Consider the following 26,139-nt stretch of genomic DNA (forward strand, 5'->3'; position numbering starts at 1 on the left):
CTGAAAGGATGAAGGAGTGGGCTGAAGGAGGGGGGAGTGCCTGGCCAGGAGGTTGGGTGCAGGAGAGGGCTGGGGGAGGGGGGGGCAGGTCTAGGCAGGTGGCAGAGTGCAAGTGTATATAAAATAGCGTTTTCCTTTACTCGGTTCCTGTGTCTAAAGGAGCAACAGAACCAATTTACTTACTACACAGGAAAAGCAACACAGTGACCATATCTGAAAAGATAAATTGACTAGAAACAGAAAAAAGCTCCCCGTCGTGCAAGTTACTTCTGTAGCGTCACGTCGGGGCCCCCAGAAGCAAGACCAACAATAAATACATCCAAGAAGTGCGATTTCCAAGGCAGCGATGTAATGAGACCAGCAGCCAAATCCAGAACGAGATGATGCTGCAGAGGGAGGGACCAAGTACCACCCCTGACAGATTTGCCCCAGGTTGCTAAACGGCCCCCTCAAGGATTGAACTCACAACCCTGGGTCTAGCAGGCCAATGCTCAAACCACTGAGCCCCCCCCTCCTCCCTCGTTGCCTCTGCAACCGCCCCTGAGTTCCAGAGCCAAAGGGCGCGGGGCGGGGGCTCGAGCTGAGTGTCGCGGGGGGGGGGGGGGGGGGATCCAGCTGCTGTAGCTTTGCCAAGCCCCGCGCCTCCCAGCATCGTTTTTTTTTAAAAGCCCCCCGGGCTCTAAGAAAACACGCGCCCGTTACGGTAGGACCCACAGTAATTCCCCCCCCCCCGTGGGGGCGGGCGAGCCTGAGCAAGGGGCGTGACGCCGCCGGCCGCGCGCTCACCTCCAGGCTGCGCTGCAGCAGCGCCGCGTGGGGCTCGCTCCTGGCGGCCCGGTACTGGGCGGCGGCCAGCAGCAGGGACTTCAAGCAGGCCGCGGCCTCCATGCCGCCCGCCCGGCGCCTCACGCGCGCAGCCGAGTCGCAATCGTATTTGGCGCCCGAGCCGCCATCTTAGCTACGAGCCCGCAGAGCCAGCGGCCCCTCCCCCGCGCGGTGCATGCCGGGAGCGGCGCGGACTGAGGCGGTCGCCATGACGCTCGGGGCGGGTGACCTGAGAGCTCGGCTCACAGGACTGGGAGGAACCAGTCTCCCCGCCGCGGGGCATGCTGGGAGCGCGGTGGCTCAGCGGGGGGCGGGGCTCTGCCTTGCTGCTGCCTGGGCGCTTTGTCGCTATTGGGCTGCGCTGGGGTCAGTGGGCGGGGCGTTTGCTGAGAGCCAATGAACCCAACTCTAGGCTCTGCCTATGGGGAAACCACTGCAAGGGGGGGGGGCAGCATCCCCCAGTTCCTGCCCTGGTGCTGGCAGTAGCAGCAATGCAGACCCCCTGCTCCAGCCAGCTGGCACGGAGGGTGCCTGGGAGCTGCAGCCCCTGCCCCAGGCTGTCCTGGAAGAGCAAGAGACCGGATGGGTGTCCTGGGGCGGGATGTTACATTTTGATTCGTCAGCTAATGGTGCAGTTGGGATGTCCACCCACTACTACCGGATTAGTCCATAAGGGCGTGAGGTGGGGCGTTCGCTATCCCCGCTGTGCCCCTGCCTTTTAAATGTAGTAAGACCTGCCCATGCAACTCTTACTATAATTAAAAGGTGGAAGCGCAGCAGTCAGGACCTGGGGTGAGCAGGGATTGCTTGGCTATGTCTACACTGGCGGGTTCTTGTGCAAGATGTTTTTGTGTAAACATATCCACTCTGCCATGTACTTTTGCGCAAGAGCATCCATGGTAGTGTGGATGCTCTCCTGCACAAGAAAGCTCTGATGGCCATTTTAGTCATAGGGCTTTCTTGCGCAAGAACCCCCTGCCGTGCATCCACACTGCCGTCTTGCATAAGGGGTCTTGTTACACTTGGTAGAAAAGAGAGTAGCTCTTGCGCAAGAATCCCTCTCTTACCATGCTTAACTTTAAATCTTGCACGAGAGCAGGCGGGCAGCATGGATGCTGTGTGGAAGAACAGCTGTTCTTGCGCAAGAACCCACCAGTGTAGACATAGCCTATATAGTAGCATGAGCTTTTGTGGGCACGTTCCACTCATCTGAAGAAGTGGGTTAAGATGCTTCTGTTACCACCCACACTCCTAACTGTCACATTGTCCCCATGCTGAGAAAGCAGGAGCTGGTGCTGGGGGGGAAGAGCTGGTTTAAAAGCCTGTTCTCCCCAACACTGGCTCCAAAGGGGTGGGAGTGGGGCACAGAGAAGGCAAAGGTATGAGTGAGGACTCAAGGGCTATGTTTACACTGGCAGCTTCTTGCGAAAGAACATCTTGCTCAAGGGTTCTTGCTCAAGGGTTGAGCAAGAACTCTTGCGCAAGAACACGTCCACACTCCCATATGCAAGATATGCTTTTGCGCAAGAGCATCCATGGCAGTGAAGACACTCTCTTGTGCAAGAAAGCTCTGATGGCTCTTTTAGCCTTAGGGCTTTTTTGCACAAGAAACCCCTGTCGTGCATCCACTCTGCCCTCTTGCACAAGAGCTCTTGTGCAAGAGGATTTACATCTGTTAGAAAAGAGCGTAGCTCTTGCACAAGAAGCCCTCTTTTACCACGCTTTACTGTAAATCTTCTTATGCAAGAGCGAGTGGATAGTGGGGACGCTCTGCAGAAGCATGGCCCTTCTTGCGTAATAACGCGCTGGATGAAATATTTCCCTTATTTCATAGAGGGATAAGGAATCTTTTGGAAAAGGCTTTATTTTCTGCAAGATCAGCGTCTAGACAGGCACTTTTTTCCGGGAAAGCTTCGTGCAGAAAAAAAGCGGCAGTCATTTTTATGCTAATGGAGCAGGGGAGATTTAAATCCCCGCTTCATTAGCAATTGCGATACGTCTAATTTACAACCCTTTTACAAAAAAGGAATGTAGTCTAGACATAGCCTCAGGGCGTGAGCTGCCTGCTATTTGGCTGCTAGTGAGTGGTCTAGCAGCAAAGTATTATGAAGCATCCCAGATTGCAGGGCAAGATGATAGCCCCCTCACTCATCGGGGTTGATCCCCAAAATGTCATAACTGGACCCGTTTAAGGCAAGGTTCAGTAGGGAAGAGAGATGAGAAGACGAGCCCTCCTGTCTGGTTCACAGGAGGGCGGGGTTCTGCTCCTTTTTCTCACTTCCTTTGAAAGCCACTTGGACTCCTGAGAGGAACGAGACAGAGTTTTCTTCTCCTTTCTGCAGCAGTTCTGATCACTTGTTCTTCATTCCAGATATAGGCAAGAAGGGCAGGCAGCCAATGAAATCAGCAAGGTTTTCCCTCAAACAGGTCTGAAGTCTGCATTGCTACCTGGCTCAGACTGTAGCAATATTATTTTGGGTCTGTGACATGGCACACTTAAAGCACTGATAATAAGAGAACATACAAACGCCCTTTATCTCTAGGTCACCTAAGGTACGACTACACTACAGAGGAAGACTGAAGTTACCACTGTCAATCTTCCAGGTTTGAATTAGCGGTCTAGTTAAGAGAGCTAATTTGAAGTGAGAGGGGCACTCTGATGCTGGTCGATGCTGGTAACTGCTTTCATGAGGAGTAAGGGAAGTCGAAGGAAGAGTGTCCTTTTTGACTTCCTGCTGTGTATACAGCGCCAAAAGCCAAGTTAAGCTACTTCAGCTATGCAATTGATGTAGCAGAACTTGCGTATCTTAATTCAACTTTGTCCTGTAATGTAGACATACTCCTAATGACCAACAATCATAACCACCCTGAAGTTGTTTAGTAGCCTGGGTGAAATAACACTATGTTAGTTCTGCTCTAGAATATAAGTGTTTATCTCAGAAAAACAATTTCACTTAATGACTGGCCCACTGGGCACTGGCTAAAAGTTGAACAGGAAATCTAACTGCCATTTTGATTCAGAAGTGGCCCTCTAAGTTAGAGTTAAAGTACATTGGGGTAAAGACACTTGTGGTTTCCTGTGCTGAAGTGGTTCTGCAGCTAGTGAAGAGTCAAGTAAAGAGAGTGTTAATTCTCTGGGACTTTCAAGCTAGAGTCCCCAGAATGAAAACTGATTTTCAACACTGTTTTTCTTATTCAGGCTTGTGTTGATTTAATATAATCATAAAAAAATGTCCCATAAAGATATCTGTAGGAAGAGCAAAGTTAATGAACTTTATTCAGATAATTGATGTTAGAATGGGGAGGAGGCTGTCGAGCTCTAATATAAAGCAATAATACCTGTATTTCTTTAAGATTTTTCCTACAACACCAAACCACTTTTTCTCCCTTGGGCAACAACTTACTTTCCCATGCAAATCAATGTTGTGGCTGTCTACTAATCTTCTTGGAGGTGAAAGGATTACTTTAAACACCTGTTTGTATCACAACACTGCAAATACCCTTCAGTTACAACAGGGGTAGGCAAGATATGGCCCGTCGGGTGGATTCGGCCTGCCAAGCCCTGTGATCTGGTCCAAGTCTATTCCTGTAGCCGGGAACAGCACCAATAAAAGTGGCTAGCTGCTCTGTGTTGCTCTCTGTGCTGTGGGGAGAGGCTTCAGCATGCTGCCCCTGCCGCCTGAAATCAGCCAATAGGAGCTAAAAGATTTTGCTGGGGAGGCAGCAAATGAATCCTCTCCCTTCCCCGCTCCCTTTCTGGCAGTGCAGAGAACCACGTGCACAGCTTAGTTAAGCACCTCCCGGCCAGAGCCTGCCTTTGGCACCCAGCCCCTTCCTCCCCTCAACTCCCTTCCAGACCCTGCACCCTCTCTATGCCCCTTCCCCAGGCCAGAATCCTTTCTTGTACCCCAGTCTGCTATCCCTAGCTCCCTTCTGCACCCAGACCCCACAGCCCCTCCACAAAAAAGTGTCACCCTTGGCCACTTACCAAAATCTTGGCGTGGCCTCCCCATCACAAATTATTGCCCACCCCGGCTTACAAAATGTGGAAGGACCAGCCCTTTAAATTTACAATGAGCCAGTAGTCAAAATTCACAATTATCTAGTATGTTACCTGAAGCAGTAAAAATGTCACACTATTTCCACAAATGGTGACCTTCAGAAGAAAAATGTATAATAAGCAGATCCCTGGTTTAATTATTTAAAGTCAACTCTTGTTAAAAAAAAAAAGAAATGTAGGCACCACAGAGTCATTTGTTTTCTGTTTTAAATGCATGCGACAAATGCAATTCTCAAAACAAATGTTAAATATAAAAACAATCAAACTGTTCTTAAATGCATCTTTGTAGAAACTTGCAGTCCTCAAAATAAGTCTTTAGCAGTACCATGAATAAGTATAAAAACAGCCCAACTCATTTATTTACACTTTACGGTATATCTTCCATTTCCAATACAGTAGACTTCCGATAATCCAGAATCTATGGGACCTAGGTGGTGCTGGATTATCAGATATGCCAGACTATCAGGAGGTACTATAAGATGGTTATATATATATATACATTATATACTATATATAAAGTGTTCTTAACCCTTTTTATTGTACATACTGTATACAGTATACTATAATGTTTTAGTTTTTTTAAGCCTTTTTTACCCTTTTTGCTCAGTTCAGCTGTTGCCGCTGTTACCTTGTAACTCATTTTTTGCCGAAGCTCACTATCTAGGCTCTTGCCATTTTGATGCCGGACTATCAGGAGTGCCGGACTATTGGATGCCAGACTATTGGAGTTTTTTCTGTACTTCTTATGCCAGCAGCCTTAGATTGTTTCAGTGCTACAGGATAGCATTGTTCCTTCAAGATAGTAAAGATTCTGAAGCTGAATACACCAACCAGTTATCTGAAAACACAGCAAAACTAATGTCTCATATACAAAGAACAAGCACATAACAAAACAGGTTTTTAATATCCTATTGAGTCTACTCAGTTTGTATCATATTAGGTTCAGTTCTGCCATTACTATTTGATCTACTCATGTACAGTTAGCATATTTACTTACTATTTCCTAACATGCTGTAGGCTAGTCTTGGGGGGTAGACACGTTAGTCTGTATCTGCAAAACCAAGGAGGAGTGCTGTGGCATCTTAGAGACAGGCCAGGTGTAAACTACAGCCAAAGGATAGTTTAAGGTATGCAATTCCAGCTATGTAAAAAAAAAGTAGCTGGAGTCTATGTACCTTAAGTTTAGCACTAGCCTCACAGCAGGAGGCCAATAGGAGAAATGCTCCCATCGACTTCCCTTCTACTCCTCACAAAGTGTAAGAGTTTTGGCATTGACGAGGGCATCCTCAGCATTCAACTTAGTGGGTCTTTACTAGACCCTTTAAATCAGGGCTACTCAACATGCGGCCCGTGGTCTGTTGGTTTGCGACCCACAGTGTGGTTAGGTTTATGCAGGGCTCAATACATGGCCCATAGGTGGGATCCTGTGAATATGGCCTCCCCTGGGAACACGCTCCACAACGGCATGGCATCTCCCGGGCAGGGTGAGCATTGAAAGACACGAGCGGACGAGCTGGCTGGAACAGACAGATACAGGGTGTTGACATTTCTAGCTCCCAGGGAGGAAGTGCCAGGAGCACTGGGGCATTGTGGGAAGTGCTTTGTATCATGCCCGTCAGTGTTAAAGAAGCTATTTGCATATATTTGCGTATATATTTGCATGTATCTGAAACTACACTTAAGTTGAGGCCCTCGGCATTTGCTGTGAGTATCATTGTGGACCCCAGGGCTTCCAAAGTTGAGTAGTCCTGCCCTAAAATTGAACGTCAGAAGATCAACTGCCACAGCGTTGATCATCTCCATAGTCTAGACATGGGCTATCAGTTTTATTAGGGCATAGGCTTTATTATGCCCTAATAAATCTGTTAGTCTCTAAGATGCCACAGGGCTCCACATTGTTTATGCTGTAGACTGTGGCAGCTAGAACTTCAGTTAGCAAAAGGTAAAAACAAATTTAAAACACAAATAAATTAATCTAATAATGAATAAAATAAATATAACTTGTATTGTGTCCCACAGAGTACAAGTCTGTTGCTTTGAGGAGTGGCACAAGTCCACTGATGATAATGTTCAGCCAGCAGATGTGGTATGTGCAAGGAAAAGTTCTGAGAGCAAGTTCTTTATATTTGATCTGCTGAGATGGAAGGCAGGATAAGAGATGGATTCTGACCAAAACTAGTTCCCAGATGATTTAAGGTAAAACATCAACATAATCTGGATCTTCAACTTCTGTAAAGAAAGCAGCATATCAACATGTCAACATTTGTATGTTCCAACAATCTTTTAGTGTGAGGAGAGTAGCTTGTTCTAAAACAACATATTTTATTTTGTTTTTTTGAGATGGAAACATACACAAAGTTGTGGATACCAGTTATATATGACACTAGTCTAAGACCAGTGTCCCAGAGATTTGACCCCCGACACCACTCCTTCTCCGTTTGTCTGAGTGAAATTGCCTGAAACTCAAGCCAAAGAAATCCTGCATTATTCTCTTCCAGAACCTGAAAACTCAATTCTTAAACTATCATATTCATGAAGTACAGTTAAAAACACCTCATAGCAAGAAATGATCAATTGTTTCTGAATTGAAACCAAGACATGTCATTGGATCTCATTGCTTTTGCTCAAACATAACCTCCCACTACATATAGTAATTCCAAATAGAAAGTCGATTGTAAACTGTAGGGCAAAAGAACCTAAGAATCCTTAACTTTGTTCAGGTTGAACCTCTCTAGTGTGGCACCCTGGGGACCTGACAGGTGCCGAACCAGAAAATTTGCCAGACCACAGAAGGTCAACATTGTCTAGCAGCATTAGCGACACGTCCCCTGCTTCCTGGTCTCTTAGAAGACAGTTAAATTAGAGCTAAATAACAGCACAGAACACTCAGGCTACGTCTACACTGCAAGTTTTTGCTGGCAGAGAGTATGCTAATGAAGCGCTCATTAGCATTTGTCACACTGTCATTTGCATATTCTCTGCCGATGCTTTTTGTGCAAAATCAAGCAGTGTAGATGGGTCCATTTTGCACTAAAAAACCCCTTTTGCACAAGATCCTTATGCCTCAAAAAAGGAGATATAAGAATCTTGCGCAAAAGGGGAGGGGTTGGTTGCGCAAAATGGACCCGTCTACACTGCCTGTTTTTGCGCAAAAACCTTATGCGCAAAAAGCATCGGCAGAGAATATGCAAATGACAGCGCAACAAATGCTAATGACCGTTTCATTAGCATACTCTCTTCCGGCAAAAACCTGCAGTGTAGATGTAGCCTAAGAGTCAAGACTGGTGGGTGTAAACAAACTTCATGCAACTATGGGAAACTAGGCCACAGCCATGATAAGTGGACATCCAGCTAACTAAAACACCATGCCAGATCAGAGAGTTCTGGATTAGAGAGGTTCCCAACCTGAATTTAGTTCTGTACTTCTGTATTTCCCCCTCCCTTTATTAGTGACAAAGTGCTAGTGTGGACTTTTCTGTTTGTTTTGTCGAGAGAACTGGCTTCCACCAGTATCCCACAATGCCTGCCCTGATGGCTGTGCTCAGTGTTTTGTTTTCTCTGCTCCCTGCAGGCATGCACCCCTTCCCTTTCAAAGCTCTGGCAAGTATCTGACAGCTGAGTGAGCTGCTCCAATTGCGGAACAAACACAAAACTAATAATTGAAATGCTACTGTTCTGCTGCTGCAGAAGGGCTGGAGAGACAGCTGTGCTGCTTTGACATTCCTCACCACGGAAAGCTCACAGAGCTAGGAGCAAATCTCAAGAAGTACAGCTCTGCCTTCCCTCAACACTGAACTGTGGGATGCTCATCCACGTTGCTATTCTCTGTCTATTGATTGGGGAGCTAGCAATGTCAACGTGTCCGCTAAAAGACAGGCAGTCTAAATGCTTTTTGTTGGCTCTTCCATCCTTTATGAGTGGTTTGCTTTGTCAGCAGGAGAGTACTTCTGCCAACAAAGCACTGTTTAAACTAGTATTTGCCTCCACAAAGCTTTTGTCTGGGGCGGGGGAGGTGTTTAAGCACCTGTGAACCACAAAAGCTTTGTCACTCAATTGCCAGTGTAGACAAGGCCTCAATTCGTCCTTACCAAACCAAAGACATGTTACAGTAAAACACAGCGGAAGTATACTATATCTCAGAGCCTCATAATCTTTAATTAATTTATCTAAATCCTTCATTGAGTGTTATCCACATTTTATAGCTGGGGACAAAACCAAAGTGATTTGCCCAGCTTTACAAAAGACAACTATGGCAGAACAAAGATTGACCTTGGGTCTTCCAGCTTCTGGAACGCTGCCCTCATTGTTGGACCTTCCTTCCTCTTTCAATTATTATTTTCCAGATAGTTTAGATTTAAGGCTGTTTATAATGTTAGACCACAAGGCAAAAGAAAACTATGAATCTGATGTTACATTATATTTTCTCCCCTAAACCTCAAAGATAATTTAGTTTGTTTGTGCCATTTTTGGTATGAAGGAAATTTAGAGCCGGGGGGGCTCTCACTGAAATCATGGGACTTATTTAGCACTTTACAGGAACTATACTATATAATACATAACTATACAAGAGTAATGCATAATTGCAATACTTTTATTTATTTTTTTATTTTAAAACATTACACATCAAATCCAAACTCCATCAAAGTAATTAAATATGCCTTTGACCCCATCATCATTATGGGAGTATTTAGCTAATGTCACTGGTAGAATTTTGATCAGCTAGGCAGAATGTGTAATTTCTCTTTTCAATTTTTTGCAAGTTTAAATTTCCAAGAGTAAAATCAAGCATAGAGTACTGGATGATACAGAATATTTCTTCTAACTCATGGGTTCAAATCCAGCCCATACTAGTAGTGCTTAAGACTATAACTATCAGGAGGTTGAGTGGGAACCAAGAATTATAAGTATCACTCTTGACTCTCACTGTGACATGCTACAAAGTTTAGATGACTTCTCAAACTTTGTGAGTGCCTCAGTTTTACCCATCGATTGAACTGATTTTCACGTCTTCACCAGTTCTAAGAGTTGCCATTATATTGTTACTAACTGCCACCCTTATTTGTAGGTAAAAAGGCTGACAGAGCTCCCTTTTCACTTCTAAATGTGATTCAACGTGATACAAGGGCTGAGTGAAATACATAGAACTGCTGTCTGGGCTCTCTGTGACCTGAGGAAAAGAGAGGGGAACTCACAGAACTGTCAGTGCAGCACCAGGTTAAAAAGATAGCAATTAATCTCTTACCATCATACTCTTCATCCACAACTACCCTGGAGTGTCTTACTCTCCTTGGGGGCTTTGGTCTCTTTACTGGGTAGCGAAGATTGATGATTAGTCCTTGATTTGGCTTTTCATAGTTGTATATTAAATCCTTTATTGTTTTGAAGACCCGTTGTGGAACATCTTCAGAAGTCTGCACGAAAGTGAAAAATGCATTTCATGTGTGTTTCATCCAAAGGGCAACCATACTTTCTAAAGGGAAAACAAGACACCGCCTGGGGCTAACTGAGGTTCCCACACTCCCCTCTGTTGAGCTGGCCCAAGCTACTCACCTGAGCTTCCCAACTCCCTCCCCGCGTGGGTCAGGCATTGCTGTTTATCCGAGCTGCTCTCCATCCCCATGCAGAATGTGCCTGAGCTGCTTACCCAAGCTCTGCCACTCTGCTCCCTACTTGGGGCTGGTGTTGCCTGTCTCCTTGCCCTAGTCCTGCCTACCTCCTCTGTGGGGCTGGTATCACCACTGACTCCACCACACATTGGGTATGTCTACACTACAAAGTTAGTTCGAACTAACAGACGTTAGTTCGAACTAACTTTCATAGGCGCTACACTAGCGCTCCGTTAGTTTGAATTTAATTCGAACTAACGGAGCGCTTAGTTCGAACTAGGTAATCCTCATTCCACGAGGATTAAGCCTAGTTCGAACTTGCGGGCTGGCTATGGTGTCCGTGCCAGGTGCAAGCCTGCCAGCATCCAGCTAGCAGACCCTGCACCTGGCACGGATTGAGCCACCCACCCGATGCCCCCCAGCCCTCCCCCTCTTCCCGAGACCAGGCTGGTGGCTCCCGGGAGCTTGCCTGGGACAGCAAGAGGCGGGCACCCGCCTGGGCTAGTGCGGACATCGTGGACCTCATCCACGACCTCCGCACTAGGCACAGGAAGGTGGCTGTTTGGCATGGGGAAGTCCACCGTTGAGGACCTCCTCATGGAGGGAAGGCACTCTCAGGCTGCAGTCCCTGCAGGTGGGGGAATGCTGGAAAGGGGGACCCGAGGGAAAGGGGGCTGGAGGGTGTAGGGGGTGGGTTTTGGAGGGGGAGGAAGCCTTGTCTCCGGGGGGCTCTGTAGTCCTATCCTCTCACAGCTCTGCCAGGGAGACGGCCTCATAGGGTGCTCAGGCACCCCCTCTGATTCTCTGCTTCATGTGTTTCTTTGTCTCCTTCTGCCAGTGGTGAGGACCATCAACTCCATCCTGCTGTGCAGGGTCATCCGCCTCAGACATCTGGACCCTATCATGGCTGGATTTGCAGCCCTGGGGTTCCCCTACTATGGGGGAGTCATAGATGGAACCCACATCCCCATCCGGGCCCCAGAACATTGAGCCACCCAGCACACTAACCGCAAGGGCTATTTCTCGATGTGCTGCAGGCCCTGGTCAAGCACCACAGACAGTTCACGGACATTTTTGTTGGGTGGTCAGGCCGGGCACACAATGGCTGCATTTTCAGAAATTCCAGCCTCTATGGGAAGCTGGAGGCTGGCACATTCTTACCCCAGCGTGACTTTCGTGTCAGGGTCGTGCAGATGCTACTGTGCATTGTGGGGGATGCGGCCTACTCCCTTATGCTGTGGCTCATGAAGCTGTACACCGGCAACCTGGACCCCAGCAGGGACTGATTCAATGCCCACTTGGGCAGGGCCTGCATGCAGGTGGATTGCACTTTGGGTGCCTGAAGGCTCGGTCGAGGTGCCTCCTGACCTGCCTCGATGTGGGGGAGCACAACAGCCCCGAGGTGGTTGCCCTGTGTTACGTTCTCTACAACATTGTGGAGAGCAAAGGAGAGGTCTTCCTATTGGGGAGTGGGGGAGAGGCTGGCTGGGAGGGAAGGGTCTTCGGACAGCCACGCACAGCTGCCATCCACCATGCCCATCAACTGGGGGTGCGCATCCGGGAGGTTCTGAGGGAAAGTTTCTCTAAAGAACCCCAGTAACTCTCCTCAGGGCCTCCCCACTAGGGGCCTGAGCCTTGCCCCCCGATGCCCTTCCTCCCTTCCCTGTAAACTCAATAAAAACAATAGTTTTGTTTTCAAAACATAACTTTGTATTTTTTTTTCAGTAAAAGTAGCTGGGGAGGAGGGGATCTGAGAATCTGGAGGGGGGAGGAGGAGGAGGGCTCAGGGCTGGGAGTCACTCCGCCTTTGGTCTGGGGGGGCCTGGGACAACAGGGGGATAGGCGATGGGGGGGGGGGGTTGGAGCAGGATTAGACATGGCGGGGGAGCTGGCACAGACATGGCAGGGGGGGTAGGGCCGGCAGGGGCAGGAGCAGGGAGAGGAGCCGGGTGTTCCATCATCTTCCATACGGTGGCACACATGTCTTGGCCCTGCTGCACCAACTCAGCCCACATTTGGGTCCACCATTGAGCATTCTGCCGGACCTTCTGGTCTAGTGTCTGCTGCATGTCCCAGAGGATGGCCACATGCTCCCTCATTAGGTCCTCTTGGATCCTCCGACACCTGCGGCTCCCCTGGGGTCGAGCGACTGGCTTTGCTGGCAGTGATCGCCCCTTAGTGATGGCTGGTCCGGCTGTGGAGAATAGAGAGGGAGAGGTGGTCAGTCATCCATGCAGACACATTCCCTGAGCCCTTGCCCTCCTCTGTGAGCTGCAAGCAACAGTCTTCGGGCCTGAGGAGGGGGATGTCCCAGGAGCAAGACCACGTGTGGCCTGGACAGCAGGCCCTGCCTCACAGGAGCCCAGAGGTGCTCAGGGGACCATGCTTCCCGCCCCTCCCACCCTGTCCCACGGACAAGCAGGCAAGGGAAGTGTACAGCCACACTGGGATCTCAGGGCAGGAGAGAGGTCGAGAGCAGCCTGGCCTTCCATGGGGGCCACACACACACCTGCAGGTGCAGGTAGTGCCTCGAGCATGCAGGCATGCCTGTGTGCTGTGTGCGGCACTCCTCGGTCTGTGCACAGCCATGTGTGCCCTTGTCCCCAGCCTGCTTCCAGTGGTGGCTAGTGGTGGAAGGGCATCCCTCCCAGGGGGCAGACGTGTGTGGCCTCCCCAGAGCCTGTGAACAGGAGTCCGGGGGTGCTCTGGAGCTGCCTCCTGGTGCTGCGTGGTGCAGATTGGTGCTGCACGTGCTTCCACATGCATGGACTGCAGCACAAGGGCCAGGCTGAGAAGGCCGAGTGACGACTGCCCCCTAGCCCCTCAGCCACCTCCCCCACCCTGTGTGCATGAAAAACGAAGAGCGCTCACCTGCTGATCCCTCCTTGGTTTGGAGGATGACTGGGAGACATCCAGGCCCTGGGGTACCAGTTCCAGGGTTAGGGTGATGGTGCTGGCTGTTTCCTTCTCCTCCTCCAGCTTGTCATCCTCCTCTTCCTCCTCTTGGCCTGAGAGCCCCAGGTGGGCAACAATGGGCATCTCCAGCCTCGAGTCCACGACTATGGGTGGGGAAGGGGCTGTCCCGGCCCCCAGGATGTGGTGGAGCTCAGTGTAGTAGGAGCAGGAGTGGGGTCCTGCCCTGGAGTGAGAGCGGGGTGCCCCGTGATTACGTCACGGCCATTGACGGCCGTGCAGGTGGGGATGCCGATCGCGCCTGCCGCCTCGGGTGCCAGCTGCCGCAACCGGCCTCAGGCCGCTCCTGAGCGAGAGCTGCGCTCCCTTGCCCTAGCATATCTCTGTCAGAGCTCTTTAACTTGCTCTTTACTTGCTCGAGGCTCCTGGGGTGGTGGCCCCTCGGCCATCTGGACGTATATGTTGGTGTTCCTGTACCTGGAGCAGAGATCCTGCAGGATTTTCTCTTCGCCTCAGATGTCTAGGAGGGACAGGATCTCCGCCCCAGACCAGAATGGCACACGCCTTTTTGTGCCACTGTCTGAGTCCTGGGGGCCCTGTGTAGGGCCAGTGGGCTCTCAGGGAGCTTGAGGCTGGGCCATGGGTCCAGGTAAGCATGGCAATGTCAGCCACACAGTGAGGTGCAGCTCTCAGGGCCAGCTTCTTCCCACAAGGCTTGTCCCGGGTGCCTATGGCTTTAAGAGCTGGCAGGAGACAGGAACTACAGAGTTGTGATGCGTTTGGACGGAGTGACCAGCAGGGCACCTGTGTTATTTCCTGGAGGCCTCTTTTTTCAACAGAACTCCCTCTTCTGCATCTACTCACAGCTTTTTCTGAAAAAGCTTTTTTGGAAAAAAAGGCTTCTTCCTCATAGGAAGAGGTTTACCGCCGTCGGAAAACCCCCTCTGTTCTTTTGACTTTTTGTCAAAAGAACACAATAGCAGTGTGGACACAAGAATTGTTTTTCCGGAATAAAGCCCATTATTCCGGAAAAACACTGCAGTGTAGACATACCCTGACACACTCAGGAGGTGGTCATACCTCTTATTGACCTAGGTTGCTGTGATTGAGGCTTTCAAGACTTGCACCGGGGAAAGATAAGACTTGGATGTTATCCCCTTCCAAAAGAAGGTATGCAGTACTGCCAACTCCAAGCATTCCAAAAATCAGGAGATTGGCTTAAAAGCAGGGGCGGCCTTTGAGCCTAGGCAAGCTTGGCAGCTGCCTAGGGCGCCACTGGCACGGGCGCCCGATGATGATGTCATGGCCATTGACGGCCGTGCAGGCAGGAGCGTCAATTGCGCCGCCCCGCCTAGGGCACCAGCTGCTGCAGCCGGCCTCGGGCCGCTCCTGTTTAAAAGGGATACTTTAAAAAAAAGTACCATAATTTAGTGAATATACCCCACACCCAAATATACCCCACAGTTTTTTCTATTTGAGTAAAAAAATCTTGTATACCCCGTGCACGAATATAACCCAGGGGGTATACAAGACTTTTCTATGCTGGGGGTATATTTGCTGGGGGTATATTTACGGTGCAGTGGGGGGGTTAGCCATTCACTGCCCTAGGTTCCAGCGCAGCCACCAGCCTCTAGCCTCCGGGCTGGGGAGCACTCATCCCACAGGTTCCTCTGCAGCCGGAGGATGGGGTGGGGGAGCAGGTCCTACCAACCTCCGGGCAAGGGACTGCTCCCCTGCCCCTTCCTGCAGCTGTGCAGGAACTGGGGGGTGAGCCCTCTCCCGCCCAGAGGCTGGAGGCTGGCGGCCAGGAACTGGGGGGTGAGTGCTCCCCCGCCCCTTCCTGCGGCTGCGCAGGAACCGGGGGGTGAGCCCTCTCCCGCCCAGAGGCTGGAGGCTGCGCAGCCACAGGAAGAGGCGATGGAGAGCTCACCCACCTGCGGAGTAAAAAAAATTCTGTATACCCCGCACCCGCACAGAAGCTTTTTCTAAATGATTAAACACAGACCACCAAATTCTAGTCAAATACCCACTACCAGTATCTGATGCCCCTGGAATGCCAGGGAATTAGTTTGGTGAACTATCCCCAGATATTCCTAGCAAGCAGACTATACGCTGTGCTGCAGAGAAATAAAATAAAATAAAATAAAATTAAGCAGAATTAACTTGATGTTTGCGGATGATATAGTTATCATCGAGGAAGATGAAGAGAAGCTAGCGAGAAGGGTGCAGGTGCTAAATGAGGAAGGGAAGCGGTGTGGAGTGATTATGAATATCGATAAAACAAAGACAATAGTATTTGGAGATAAGGAAATAGAAAGGAAGATCAGTATAGATGGGATCTAACTATAGAACATAGAGAAATTCACTTATTTGGGGAGCAACATGATATATGATCTAGACTGTAAGAAGGAAATAGCAACTAGAATAGCAAAAGCAAGAGTGAGTTTGAAGGTGATGGATAAGATCTGGAAAAGTAAAGCGATTAGCTTAGGAACGAAGCTGAGCATCTTGAAAACGTGTGTATTCAGTAGCATGTTGCACGGATGTGAGACGTGGGTGATAATGAAAGATTAAAAGAGAAGGATATTAGCATTCGAGAGGAGTTGTTATAGAAAGATCCTGAGACTAGGATGGATGCAGAAGGACACCAACAAGGAAGATACAGCTAAAATTATATAGGAAGATACAACTAAAAGAGAATCTATTGCAGAAGGTTAGACAACGGAAGTTACAGCTATTTGGGCATATCTGCGGTATGAACAACAAGCGAAAAGTTAAGACCTTGGTATTCGGCATAATGGATGGTCTGAATAGAGAGGCAGAGAATGGGTAGATGATATAGTAGATTGGTGTGGAGCTAGTCTACAGAAACTAAGCCGCTTCGCACTGGCCAGAGAAAGATGGAAGGAAATAGTGAGGGATGCATCGGACACCAACGGGCGTTGAACCCATGGTTGTCGATGATGAAGAATGCCCCTGCTTGGAAAGCCTCTCAAATAGCCTGAGAATTGCTTTCATTTGTGCTTGTTGCAGAAGCCTGGAAAACAGTTTGTGTTGGAAAAAAATACAAAACCATATTTCAACTAATATTCAGTGAAAGAAGACCCTCTGACGAATAGGAAGCAACTGTGATTCAAGAAAGCAAGACTGGCAACTAAAATTTTAAGTTTTGTCAGCCAATCATAATAATAGGCAGCACTTTACCAAATTCACAGCCATTAACAAAATGCATCACAGACGGTGAAATCTGGTCTTTTGTAAACTTTAACAATATACCATACAGATTTCCAGCATTTCTCAAATTGGGAGGCCAGTCCCAAAAGGCAGTTGCAAGGAGGCTACAAGACTATTTTGGGTGGGGGTCACAGTAGTGCCACCCATTCTTCTGTGTGCTGTTGGCTGAGCATCCAGCTTTGAAGGCAGTGCACTCCAGCAGCAAAGGCAGAATTTCAGGAGGGGCAAAGGGGGGTGGGGCAGCTGTGTATTCCAGGACACCGCTAGCTTTTCATTCCATTTCCTGGACGCTAAGGGAGTGAGGTGAAAATAGTTGCATTCCGTGCCCGCCCCTCATACCTGGCGGATGAAGGGAGCTAACCAGCCAGGCATGAGAGGCAGGCACAGAATGCAAGTACTTTCCCCTCACTCCCTTAGTGTCCAGGGAGCGGAATGAAAAGCTAGCGGTGTCCCGGAGTGCACAGCTGCTGCCTCCTCCACCCTCCTGAAATTCCTCCTTTGGCCATCAGCAGTGAAGAAATAAGGGTGGCAGTCCCATACCATGTCACCCTTCTGCATTACCGCTTTCAGAGCTGGGTGAACGGAGGCTGCTGATTGAGGGCGCAGATACCGGTATTTCAAAGCTGGGCAGTAAAGAGTGGCAGCTGCCAGGCAGGATCCTAGCACTGAAGGCAAAGCTGCCACAAGCAGCAGGGCAGAAGTAAGGACAGCAATACCATACTATGTCATCCTTACTTCTGTGCTGCTGCTTGTGGCAGCTTTGCCTTCAAAGCTGGGCTCCTGCCTGGCAGCTGCCACTCTTTACTGCCCAGCTTTGAAATACCGGTATCATTATCACAACCGCTATTACAATAGTCTTGCAAGTTCTTCACAACTCCATTTTGAGTCAGGAGCCTGTATAATAACACCGGAAAATTTCAGATTTAAATAACAGAAATCATGACATTTACAATTTTTAAAATCCTGCGACAATGAAATTGACCATAATGGTCCATGAATTTGGTAGGACCCTAATAATAGGATTCAGAACCTTTCACCTCTAAATTGCTGACTTGGATCCATCCCGAATCAGTAATGCTCCAGAGCATTTTTCAGTATTACAGTCAAACAAAATATTATAAACAGATCTTTCTAAAAGGAAAGGACTAATTCCAAAATTCAAGCCCCGTTAATATTAAGAAGCTCAAAAAGCTGTGCTTGTTTTTAGATGGGGAACAGCATGGTCTTTTCTGGTGGAATGCTCTTCCATTTCACCAAAGGATGAAGAAATATGAAAGTAGATATGCCAGAGAGAGATTTCATGTTGTCAGAAAGATGTGGTCAAATCAGTAGCTATGGGGAAGACAGGCAATAAACGACCAGATACAAAAAGACTGCTGTGGTGATTGTAATATTGTGTTACTTCCAAACAAATGGGTAATGACAGAAAGTTCTGTAAAGAGTGCGTTAGAAGAATGCAGGTGTGAAAATACCTTATGAAGGTGAGATTTTATGTATATGATTTTTTAAAATTAGAGAATGACATTAAACAATATTTTCTTTTGCTGGTGAAATGGTATTTTCTTACCTGAATCCTAAGGTAACCTTCGTGTTCTCTGTAGATTCGATAAGTGTAGATGAACTTTTCAAAGCTGTGAAGAGATACCCTTTCATAAGTTTTTTTAAATCAACATAGACAATATAGCTCTGCATCTAAACATTTTGGTGGGAGTTTTTTTTTTTTTAAATGTAAACCAAGCTAAAATAATAAACAACTAAAATCCAATCTCAGGAAATGTCTGTCATTACATTCTATTTAAATCTCATTTAAAGTGCCAAGTAGGTCACTTGTACAAACAGCTATTTTAGAAAATGCTTAGCCATTTAATTAGAGAAGTTTGATAATCCAAAGCTAACTCTGCAACTCAATTTCTTAAAACTGAAAAAGGTGTCAATTTACTTTTTTTTAAAGGGCACCAGAAGTATATTGTGTGTATTTATCATTACTTTTCTTCAGGCACTACCATGAAAGACTCAAATTTTGGCACACATTCACTTTTATAATTTATTTATTTTAGCACTGTCAATTAGTCACAGTTAACTCAAGAAATTATATCAAAACAAATTAATTTGATTAAAAATTACTATAAATTAAACATAATTTTAAATGTACAGTTAATAATAAAATACCAGTTAAAATTGTAACTATTTTTGGACGTTGTTCTATGTTTTCAAATATATTAATTTCAGTTACAACATAGAAGCATGTAGAAGAACATAATTTGTTGGACAAAAGTCAACATGGTTTCTGTAAAGGGAAATCCTGTCTTACTAATCTATTAGAGTTCTTTGAAGGGGTTAACAAACATGCGGACAAGGGGGATCCAGTAGATATAGTATACTTGGATTTTCAGAAAGCCTTTGACAAGGTCCCTCACCAAAGGCTCTTGTGTAAATTACATGGCCATGGGATAAGAGGGAAGGTCCTTTCTCGGATTGAGAACTGGTTAAAAGACAGGAAACAAAGGGTAGGAATAAATGGTAAATTTTCAGATTGGAGAGGGGTAACTAGTGGTGTCCCCCAAGGGTCAGTCCTGGGACCAATCCTTTTCAACTTATTCATAAATGATCTGGAGAAAGGGGTAAGCAGTGAGGTAGTAAAGTTTGCAGATGATACAAAACTGTTTAGGATAGTCAAGACAGAAGCAGACTGTGAGGGACTCCAAGATCTCACCAAACTGAGTGATTGGGCAACAAAATGGCAAATGAAATTTAATGTGGATAAATGTAAAGTAATGCACATCGGGAAAAATAACCCCAACTATACATACAGTATGATGGGGGCTAATTTGGCTACGACAAATCAGGAAAGAGATCTTGGAGTTATCATGGACAGTTCTCTGAGAACTTCCATGCAGTGTGCAGCAGCGGTCAAAAGGGCAAATAGGATGCTAGGAATTATTAGGAAAGGGATAGAAAATAAGACCCAGAACATCTTACTGCCCCTGTATAAAACTATGGTACGCCCACATCTTGAATACTGTGTACAGATGTGGTCTCCTCACCTCAAAAAATATATTTTGGCCTTGGAAAGGGTTCAGAAAAGGGCAACTAAAATGATTAGGGGTTTGGAACGGGTCCCATATGAGGAGAGGTTAAAGCGACTGGGACTTTTCAGTTTAGAAAAGAGGAGACTGAGGGGAGATATGATAGAGGTCTATAAAATCATGAGTGGTGTGGAGAGGGCCGATAAAGAAAAGTTATTTATTAGTTCCCATAATAGAAGAACTAGAGGACACCAAATGAAATTAATGGGGAGCAGGTTTAAAACTAATAAAAGAAAGTTCTTCTTCACACAGCATATAGTCAACCTGTGGAACTTCTTGCCAGAGGAGGCTGTGAAGGCTAGAACTATAATAGAGTTTAAAGAGAAGCTAGATAATTTCATGGTGGTTAGGTCCATAAAAGGCTATTAGCCAGGGGATAGAAATGGTGTCCTTGGCCTCTGTTTGTCAGAGGCTGGAGAGGGATGGCAGGAGACAAATCGCTTGATCATTGTATTCGGTCCACCCTCTCTGGGGCACCTGCTGCTGGCCACTGTCGGCAGACAGGATACTGGGCTAGATGGACCTTTGGTCTGACCCAGTACGGCTGTTCTTATGTTCTTATGTTCTAATACAAAGTATAAAGTACTCACTTTATATTTTTTCATACAATTATCAGCACTGTAAAAAGATAACTAAAAGAAAAGCACTGTGAAAGTGCAGCTTACAAATGCAGAATTTTTGTTACATAACTACACTCAAAAACAAAACCGTCCTTATTCAGCCAATTCCTAAGGCAAACAAGTTTGTTTATATTTACTGGAGATAACACAGCACTCTTCTTATTTATAAATGTCTCCTAAATGTGTACAGACATTCAAATGTGTCTTTTATAGCTGGCATTGGAAAGTATTTACATGTCACATATGCTAAACATTCATGTGCCCTTTCATGGGCTGACCACCATTCCAGATAATTTGGTTCCATGCTGATGACAAGTTCTGTTCAATAACATGCATGTTCAATTCCATCTTCTGAGTCAGATGCCGCCAACAGAAGATTCTTTCTTTCTTGGTCGTTCGGGTTCTATAGTTTCTGAATTAGAGTGTTGCTCTTCTAAGACTTCTGAAAACAAGTTTCACACCTCAACCCTCTCAGATTTTGGAAGGCACTTCAGATTCCTAAACGCTGTGTTGAGTGCTGTAACTATCTTCAGAAATCTCATATTGGTTCCTTCTTTGCAATTTGTCAAATCATCAATTAAAGTGTTCTTAAATCCGAAAACATATGCTGGGTCAACATCCTAGACTGCTGTACACAAAACATATGGCAGAATGTGGGCAAAACCACGGAGCAAGAAACATAATTCTTCTCTCAAGTTCAGTAACAAATTTAATTAACACTTTGTTTAAATAAGCAAAATCAACATGGAAGCATGTCCTCTGGAATGGTGGATGAAGCATGAAAGGAACTACAAATGTTTGCCATATCTGGCAAGTAAATACCTTGCAATGCTGGCTACAACAGTGCCGTATAAACACTTATTTTTGCTTTCAGATGACACTGTAAATAAAAAGTGGGCAACGTTATCTCCTGTTAATGTAAACAAATTTGTTGATCTTAGCGATCAGCAGAACGAGAATTAGGACCAAGTGAGAGACTCCAAAATTTTAGATTATTTTCTTTCTGACAGCAATTATATATATGTATATAAAAACTCTACATGTGTAAATTTCACTTTCATGATAAAGAGATTAACTACAGTAGTTCTATGAGGTTAATTGAAAAATATTTATTTTTATGGGGCAAATATTTATAGTAAAAATAATATCATGTTAAAACAGTACAATTTATTTTCTGTGTTATAACTGAAATCTATATATTTGGAAATGTAGAAAACAAAAATAAATAAATAAATGGTATTTATTGTTTAACACTGATTAATCACACTTTTTAAATACTTGTGATTAATAATCATTATTTTGATTAAATTATGTGACAACCCTAACTTATATTTTAGGAAGGCAACATTCACAGTGTTTTGAGATTCTTATTTATCAATGTAGAGCTATCATACCCTGGAAACAGACGTCAGTGTGTCTTATGTGGTTACTTCAAGCCACGTTTTAAAAAAGTGTGGTTGAACATGACTGTGTGCAAATAGAACTGCCTTGACATGAAAGATCTGTTCATTTCGTTTTTTAGGGTATGGATTTGCTTAGCTTAGACAAAGTAAGCTTTTTATTGTACCTCTGCAGAAACAGCACAGCTAAGAGTGTGTGTGTGTAGCACAATCACTGGGTGTGACTGCAGACAGAGCGGAGTTACCCAAGCTAGCTTTCATTTAGCTAGCTCCGGTCCTGAAACAATGAAGCTGTGGCAGCACAAGCTTGAACATGGGCTGTCCATACCTGACCAGAATGCCAAAACTAGTGCTGCCCATGGGAATTCTAGGTGAATAATGAGCCAGACACTTTAACCTAGAGGGTATCTGATTTAGCTTGATTGCAGGTAGAGATGCATATGCAGACCCATACTCAGGAATTTCTGGGTGTGTGCTTTTTTTTTTTGTAAATGTGGACTGCAAGTGTGTGAATGAACCCCCAGCGGTACCCCAAGCAAGTGGGGAAATCATCCCCAGTCTTCCCCCGGACAGCCAGAGCATGGGGAAGGGAGGCTTGGATAGCACACCACTCCTGCCTTCCCCTGGCCAGCTGGTGCATGCTTACTTGGGGACCACGGAGGGGTGCTTTTGCACCATTCGCACCCGCCCTCCGTAAAGGCTTGATATAGGATTTGACCGTTGATGACAGTATGCGGAGCAAACTGTGCCACCCTTCCAAACTTTTTAATTTCAGGGATTCCAAACTATGCCACCTTCCTCATGCCAGATGTAGGTACCCGCTTATGCCCAGAGCCTCCACTCTCTCCTATTCCATAGGTAATGCATGCAGCTTTCCTCTACAAAGTATATTGTACAGTAACTAGGGATATGCAGCTTATTTACATTTCTGTCCTGCGAGATCACTTTCACATTTGCTATTTATTCACCTTAAAGGATGTAATAGCTTTCCCTTGTGATAGTCTTAAAATTAATAAATGTTGTAAAGTACAATACTTACAAAACACAAAGACATAAGGCTCCTTCCATGCTCTCGCTCTCTCGTAATAAAAAGCTGCCATTCTTGCCTTTCTTGCTCAGTAAGTCTTCACAGGTTTTTCTCGTTATGTTTCCATGATAAAATGGGAACTCCATGGAAGAATGCCTACCAGGTCCCTTGGCTTTATAGTTAACTCCAGGTGAATTCAGCGGTCTGGCATGAAAATGAAGTTGGCTTGAAGATGTTGAAACTAAAACTGGTGCTAGTAGAAGTGTTTTTTGAAGCACTGAGTGTATCAGCGCATTCATCTGTGTGGCTGTTACTGACCGTTCTGGACAGCTTTTCAGCAGATTGTGCTTAAGAGAACAAATGAACGTAACACAGGAAATGAAACATGGCCAATGGTTTACCTGAAATATGTCCCATCCCCCAACACTTCATTATAAGACCCTGTTTTCCAATGCTCTTAACTTTGGCAAAGATTAGTCAGTTGGGCTGATATTTTCCTTTTCAACTTTTATTTTTGGTGGAGATTGTTTTGGGGGTGGCATACCAGTAAATATTGCTCAGCTACTTGAGAACAAGTTTAGAGAACAACATGTTTAACCCAGATTAAACATTTTACGCACACATTTTATAGAGCCGCTTGTAGTGTAGCCAAGATTCAGAACACGGAATGTGCAGTTTGGCAGAGGAATGGATTGCTCTGCTGTCAAGGACGTTCCTTCGGTGTTCCCATGAAAATCTACCCAAATTTAGCCAACTTATAACCCTTTGAAAAAAGATGCAGTTCACACATGCTCAGCAGAAATTTCATAGAGTTTGGCAGCTAAATTCTCCCAAGATTCAGCCTGTGCTGAGCATGTTCCAGCCCAGGAATGCAGGGATAGAGCAGGACTTTCTACTGAATTGCTATTCCCGGACACCATGACTCCTGGAACCAAAACTGAGAGCAGTAAGATTGTCTTTTCTGTTCTCCTAGGAAATCCCGCTTCTGTTGCCCAGGTAGCATGAAAGAGGAGGCAGCATTCTGAACTGAATGCAGAGGGGACAAGAGGCAGACATGGGGACGTGGCAAAGGAGGGAGTAAATTGTGATGACGAAGGGAAACCCAGAGAGAGATTGTAGGACTACTAAAGCAAAGAGACAAAAGAAAGCTGAGGAACCTGTAAAGGGTAGAAGAGGCACAAAATACACAAACCAGGGACAAAATGGTCTGTGAAATTGTGCCCATTTGAATGTCGTCCAGAGCCTGGAATGGAACTCCAGATTCCCAAGTCTCACAATTCCTCTGCTGTCGCCAATGCATATGTTATATTTACAGCAGCTACCAAACTGCAGATTGGGACCCCATTTTAATGGGATCATCAAGACTCGCATCAGACTGGCTGGGAGTCCAGGGCTGAAGCCAAAGCTGTGCCACCCCAGCCAAGGCAGCAAGGTTCAGGCACTGCCTTTCCACCCCCACATGGGATCATGTAATAATTTTTGCTGTCAGAAGGCAGTCACAGTGCAATGAAGTTTGAGAACCACTGTGTTACAATCTGCCAGTGGGTGTATCTCAGCCCACTCTAGCGGCTGGTCCACAGGGGATAATAAAACTACTGCTATCAGTTATCATTAGCTCAAGTGGCAGAGAACTGGGCTGTGCCTGTAAATATCCCAACCTGCTGGTGGCCCATGAGTGTCACTATGATGCCACATGAGTTTGTTTTTCCAGTCTGCTTTTTAAAAACAGGTAATTTCATTAAAAAAAAAAAAACATTAAAAGAGCATTAAAGTTGAAGTTTTACTTCAACTCACCAGTTAAGCAATGCCAGAATTCAGATTGGATGTGCAGCTTTTAGTAATCCCCCTTTTGTGCATGCATTAGGGTACAGTATTTAATTACATGAACGCATCTTTTTTTTTTCCCACATGACCCTGGCCTCCTTCAGCCCATTGGATGGACTTGCTCAGGGCTGGGTGGTGTACTGAAGGAGGCTGTTGTCTGTAGGGCATCTGTCTAATTTGTTGATAATTAGAAGGTGTGTAGTGAAGTTACATTCATTCAAATTGGTGAACTGCTGAGGTACTAGTGATAAGTGCCATAGAAAAACTTAAGGAGGCAATTAATAATTCTGTATTCAGAACAGAGTTTGAGTGGTGTGCAGTAAATTGTAACATGGAGGTGGGGAGGAGGAACAACCCTGAAAGTTAAAAATCTGATATTTAAATCCCAGACCCATATTCACATCTAAGGGTGTGTCTAAACTACACCCCTCTGCTGAGAGAGGGATGTAGATTAGGCACATCGCTATTGCAAATGAAGCGGGGATTTAAATATCCTACGCTTCATTTGAATAGAAATGGCCGCTGCTTTTTGCCGCCACAGCACTTTGCCAACAAAAAGCGGCAGTCTAGATGGGGATCGGTCGACAAGAAAAGCCTTTTCCAACCGATTCTGTAAACCTCGATGCACGTGCGCATAACTCCCAGCAGTCCTGGGTTTCACAGGATTATTCTTCTTCGATCCACTTGTTCCCCTTCCCCCAAACTCCATCCTAGTGGAAGAACAGTTCCCACATTCAGTGCTGCCCACAGCCAAACACACAGTATACATGGTGCATACCATTAGCAGGGTCAGGGCTTGGGAAGGCTTTGGCTGCTCTTGGGTACACTCAGCTCCCTTGGGAATGCTCAGCAGCTGCAGGAGAGCTTAGGGATGGAGAGTAACACTGCATATGGTGGGCCAGGCTGGAAGGTGGGGGATGAGCATGGCCTGGACTTGGCACCGGAGGTACTAGGACCAGCAGCTGCGGTGGCGATGGCTCCACAAGGGTTAGCCATTTAAAATGCTGTGAGCTCTGACAAAAAAAAGGATTAAACAACATTGCTGCCAGGCATAGTAGACAAAACATGTATAACCATTCTCCTAGGTTGGAGTTGGCTAGATTCAACATCTAAGGGTTCGTTTGCTGCTAATTAAGAAAAGCCAACTGTGAGTGGGGAAGAGGGGAGCAATGCATGATTAGCTCATCAGACTTTCTTCCTGTAAGGTGAGAAATTAAGCCAAAGGACACTGCTCAACACATCCTGGGGTCAGATTTGTTTTGAATATGGTTGTGGTGTTTTCCCAAACTAATTCATGTAGAAGCTTCAGGGGGTAGCCAAGTTAGTCTGTTACAGAAAAAAAAACAAATGGTCTGGTAGCACTTTATAGACTAACAAAACATGTAGATGGTATCATGAGCTTTCGTGGGCACAGCCCACTTCTTCAGATGACCAGAGTTATGAGTTTGGGATGTGTACACTCGAAATAAATAGGAGAGGGGAAGGAAGGGGGGAGGAAATAAAAAGGGAGGGAGTGGGAGACAGAGCATCAGTAAGTATCTAGA

At 46.1% G+C, this 26,139-nt stretch overlaps 2 protein-coding genes and 1 long non-coding RNA gene across 3 annotated transcripts in view; 1 reads left to right on the plus strand and 2 right to left on the minus strand.

Moving 5' to 3' along the window:
* Positions 1-1,088, minus strand: part of CIP2A (cellular inhibitor of PP2A) — a 32,534-nt gene extending 31,446 nt beyond the window's left edge. The window contains exon 1 of the mRNA XM_075908291.1: positions 787-1,088. Within this exon, the coding sequence (XP_075764406.1) occupies positions 787-888 (102 nt within the window). The 5' untranslated portion in view covers positions 889-1,088. The remainder of the gene's footprint in view (positions 1-786) is intronic.
* LOC112544753 (uncharacterized) lies at positions 614-10,082 on the plus strand. Its single transcript, XR_012897540.1, has 3 exons — positions 614-703; positions 6,905-7,081; positions 9,951-10,082. It is a non-coding gene; the product is annotated as an uncharacterized LOC112544753 (long non-coding RNA).
* On the minus strand, positions 1,850-26,044 carry SH2D1B (SH2 domain containing 1B). Its single transcript, XM_014570339.3, has 4 exons — positions 22,784-26,044; positions 18,206-18,269; positions 10,128-10,296; positions 1,850-7,114 (listed from the first exon to the last, which is right to left on the minus strand). Exons 1-4 carry the CDS (start codon positions 23,068-23,070, stop codon positions 7,077-7,079), a joined length of 558 nt encoding a protein of 185 aa, XP_014425825.1. The 5' UTR covers positions 23,071-26,044; the 3' UTR covers positions 1,850-7,076.
* Between the last annotated feature and the right edge of the window lie 95 nt (positions 26,045-26,139).

The sequence above is a fragment of the Pelodiscus sinensis genome, chromosome 1, assembly GCF_049634645.1.
Source record: "Pelodiscus sinensis isolate JC-2024 chromosome 1, ASM4963464v1, whole genome shotgun sequence".
Classification (NCBI taxonomy): Eukaryota; Metazoa; Chordata; order Testudines; family Trionychidae; genus Pelodiscus; species Pelodiscus sinensis.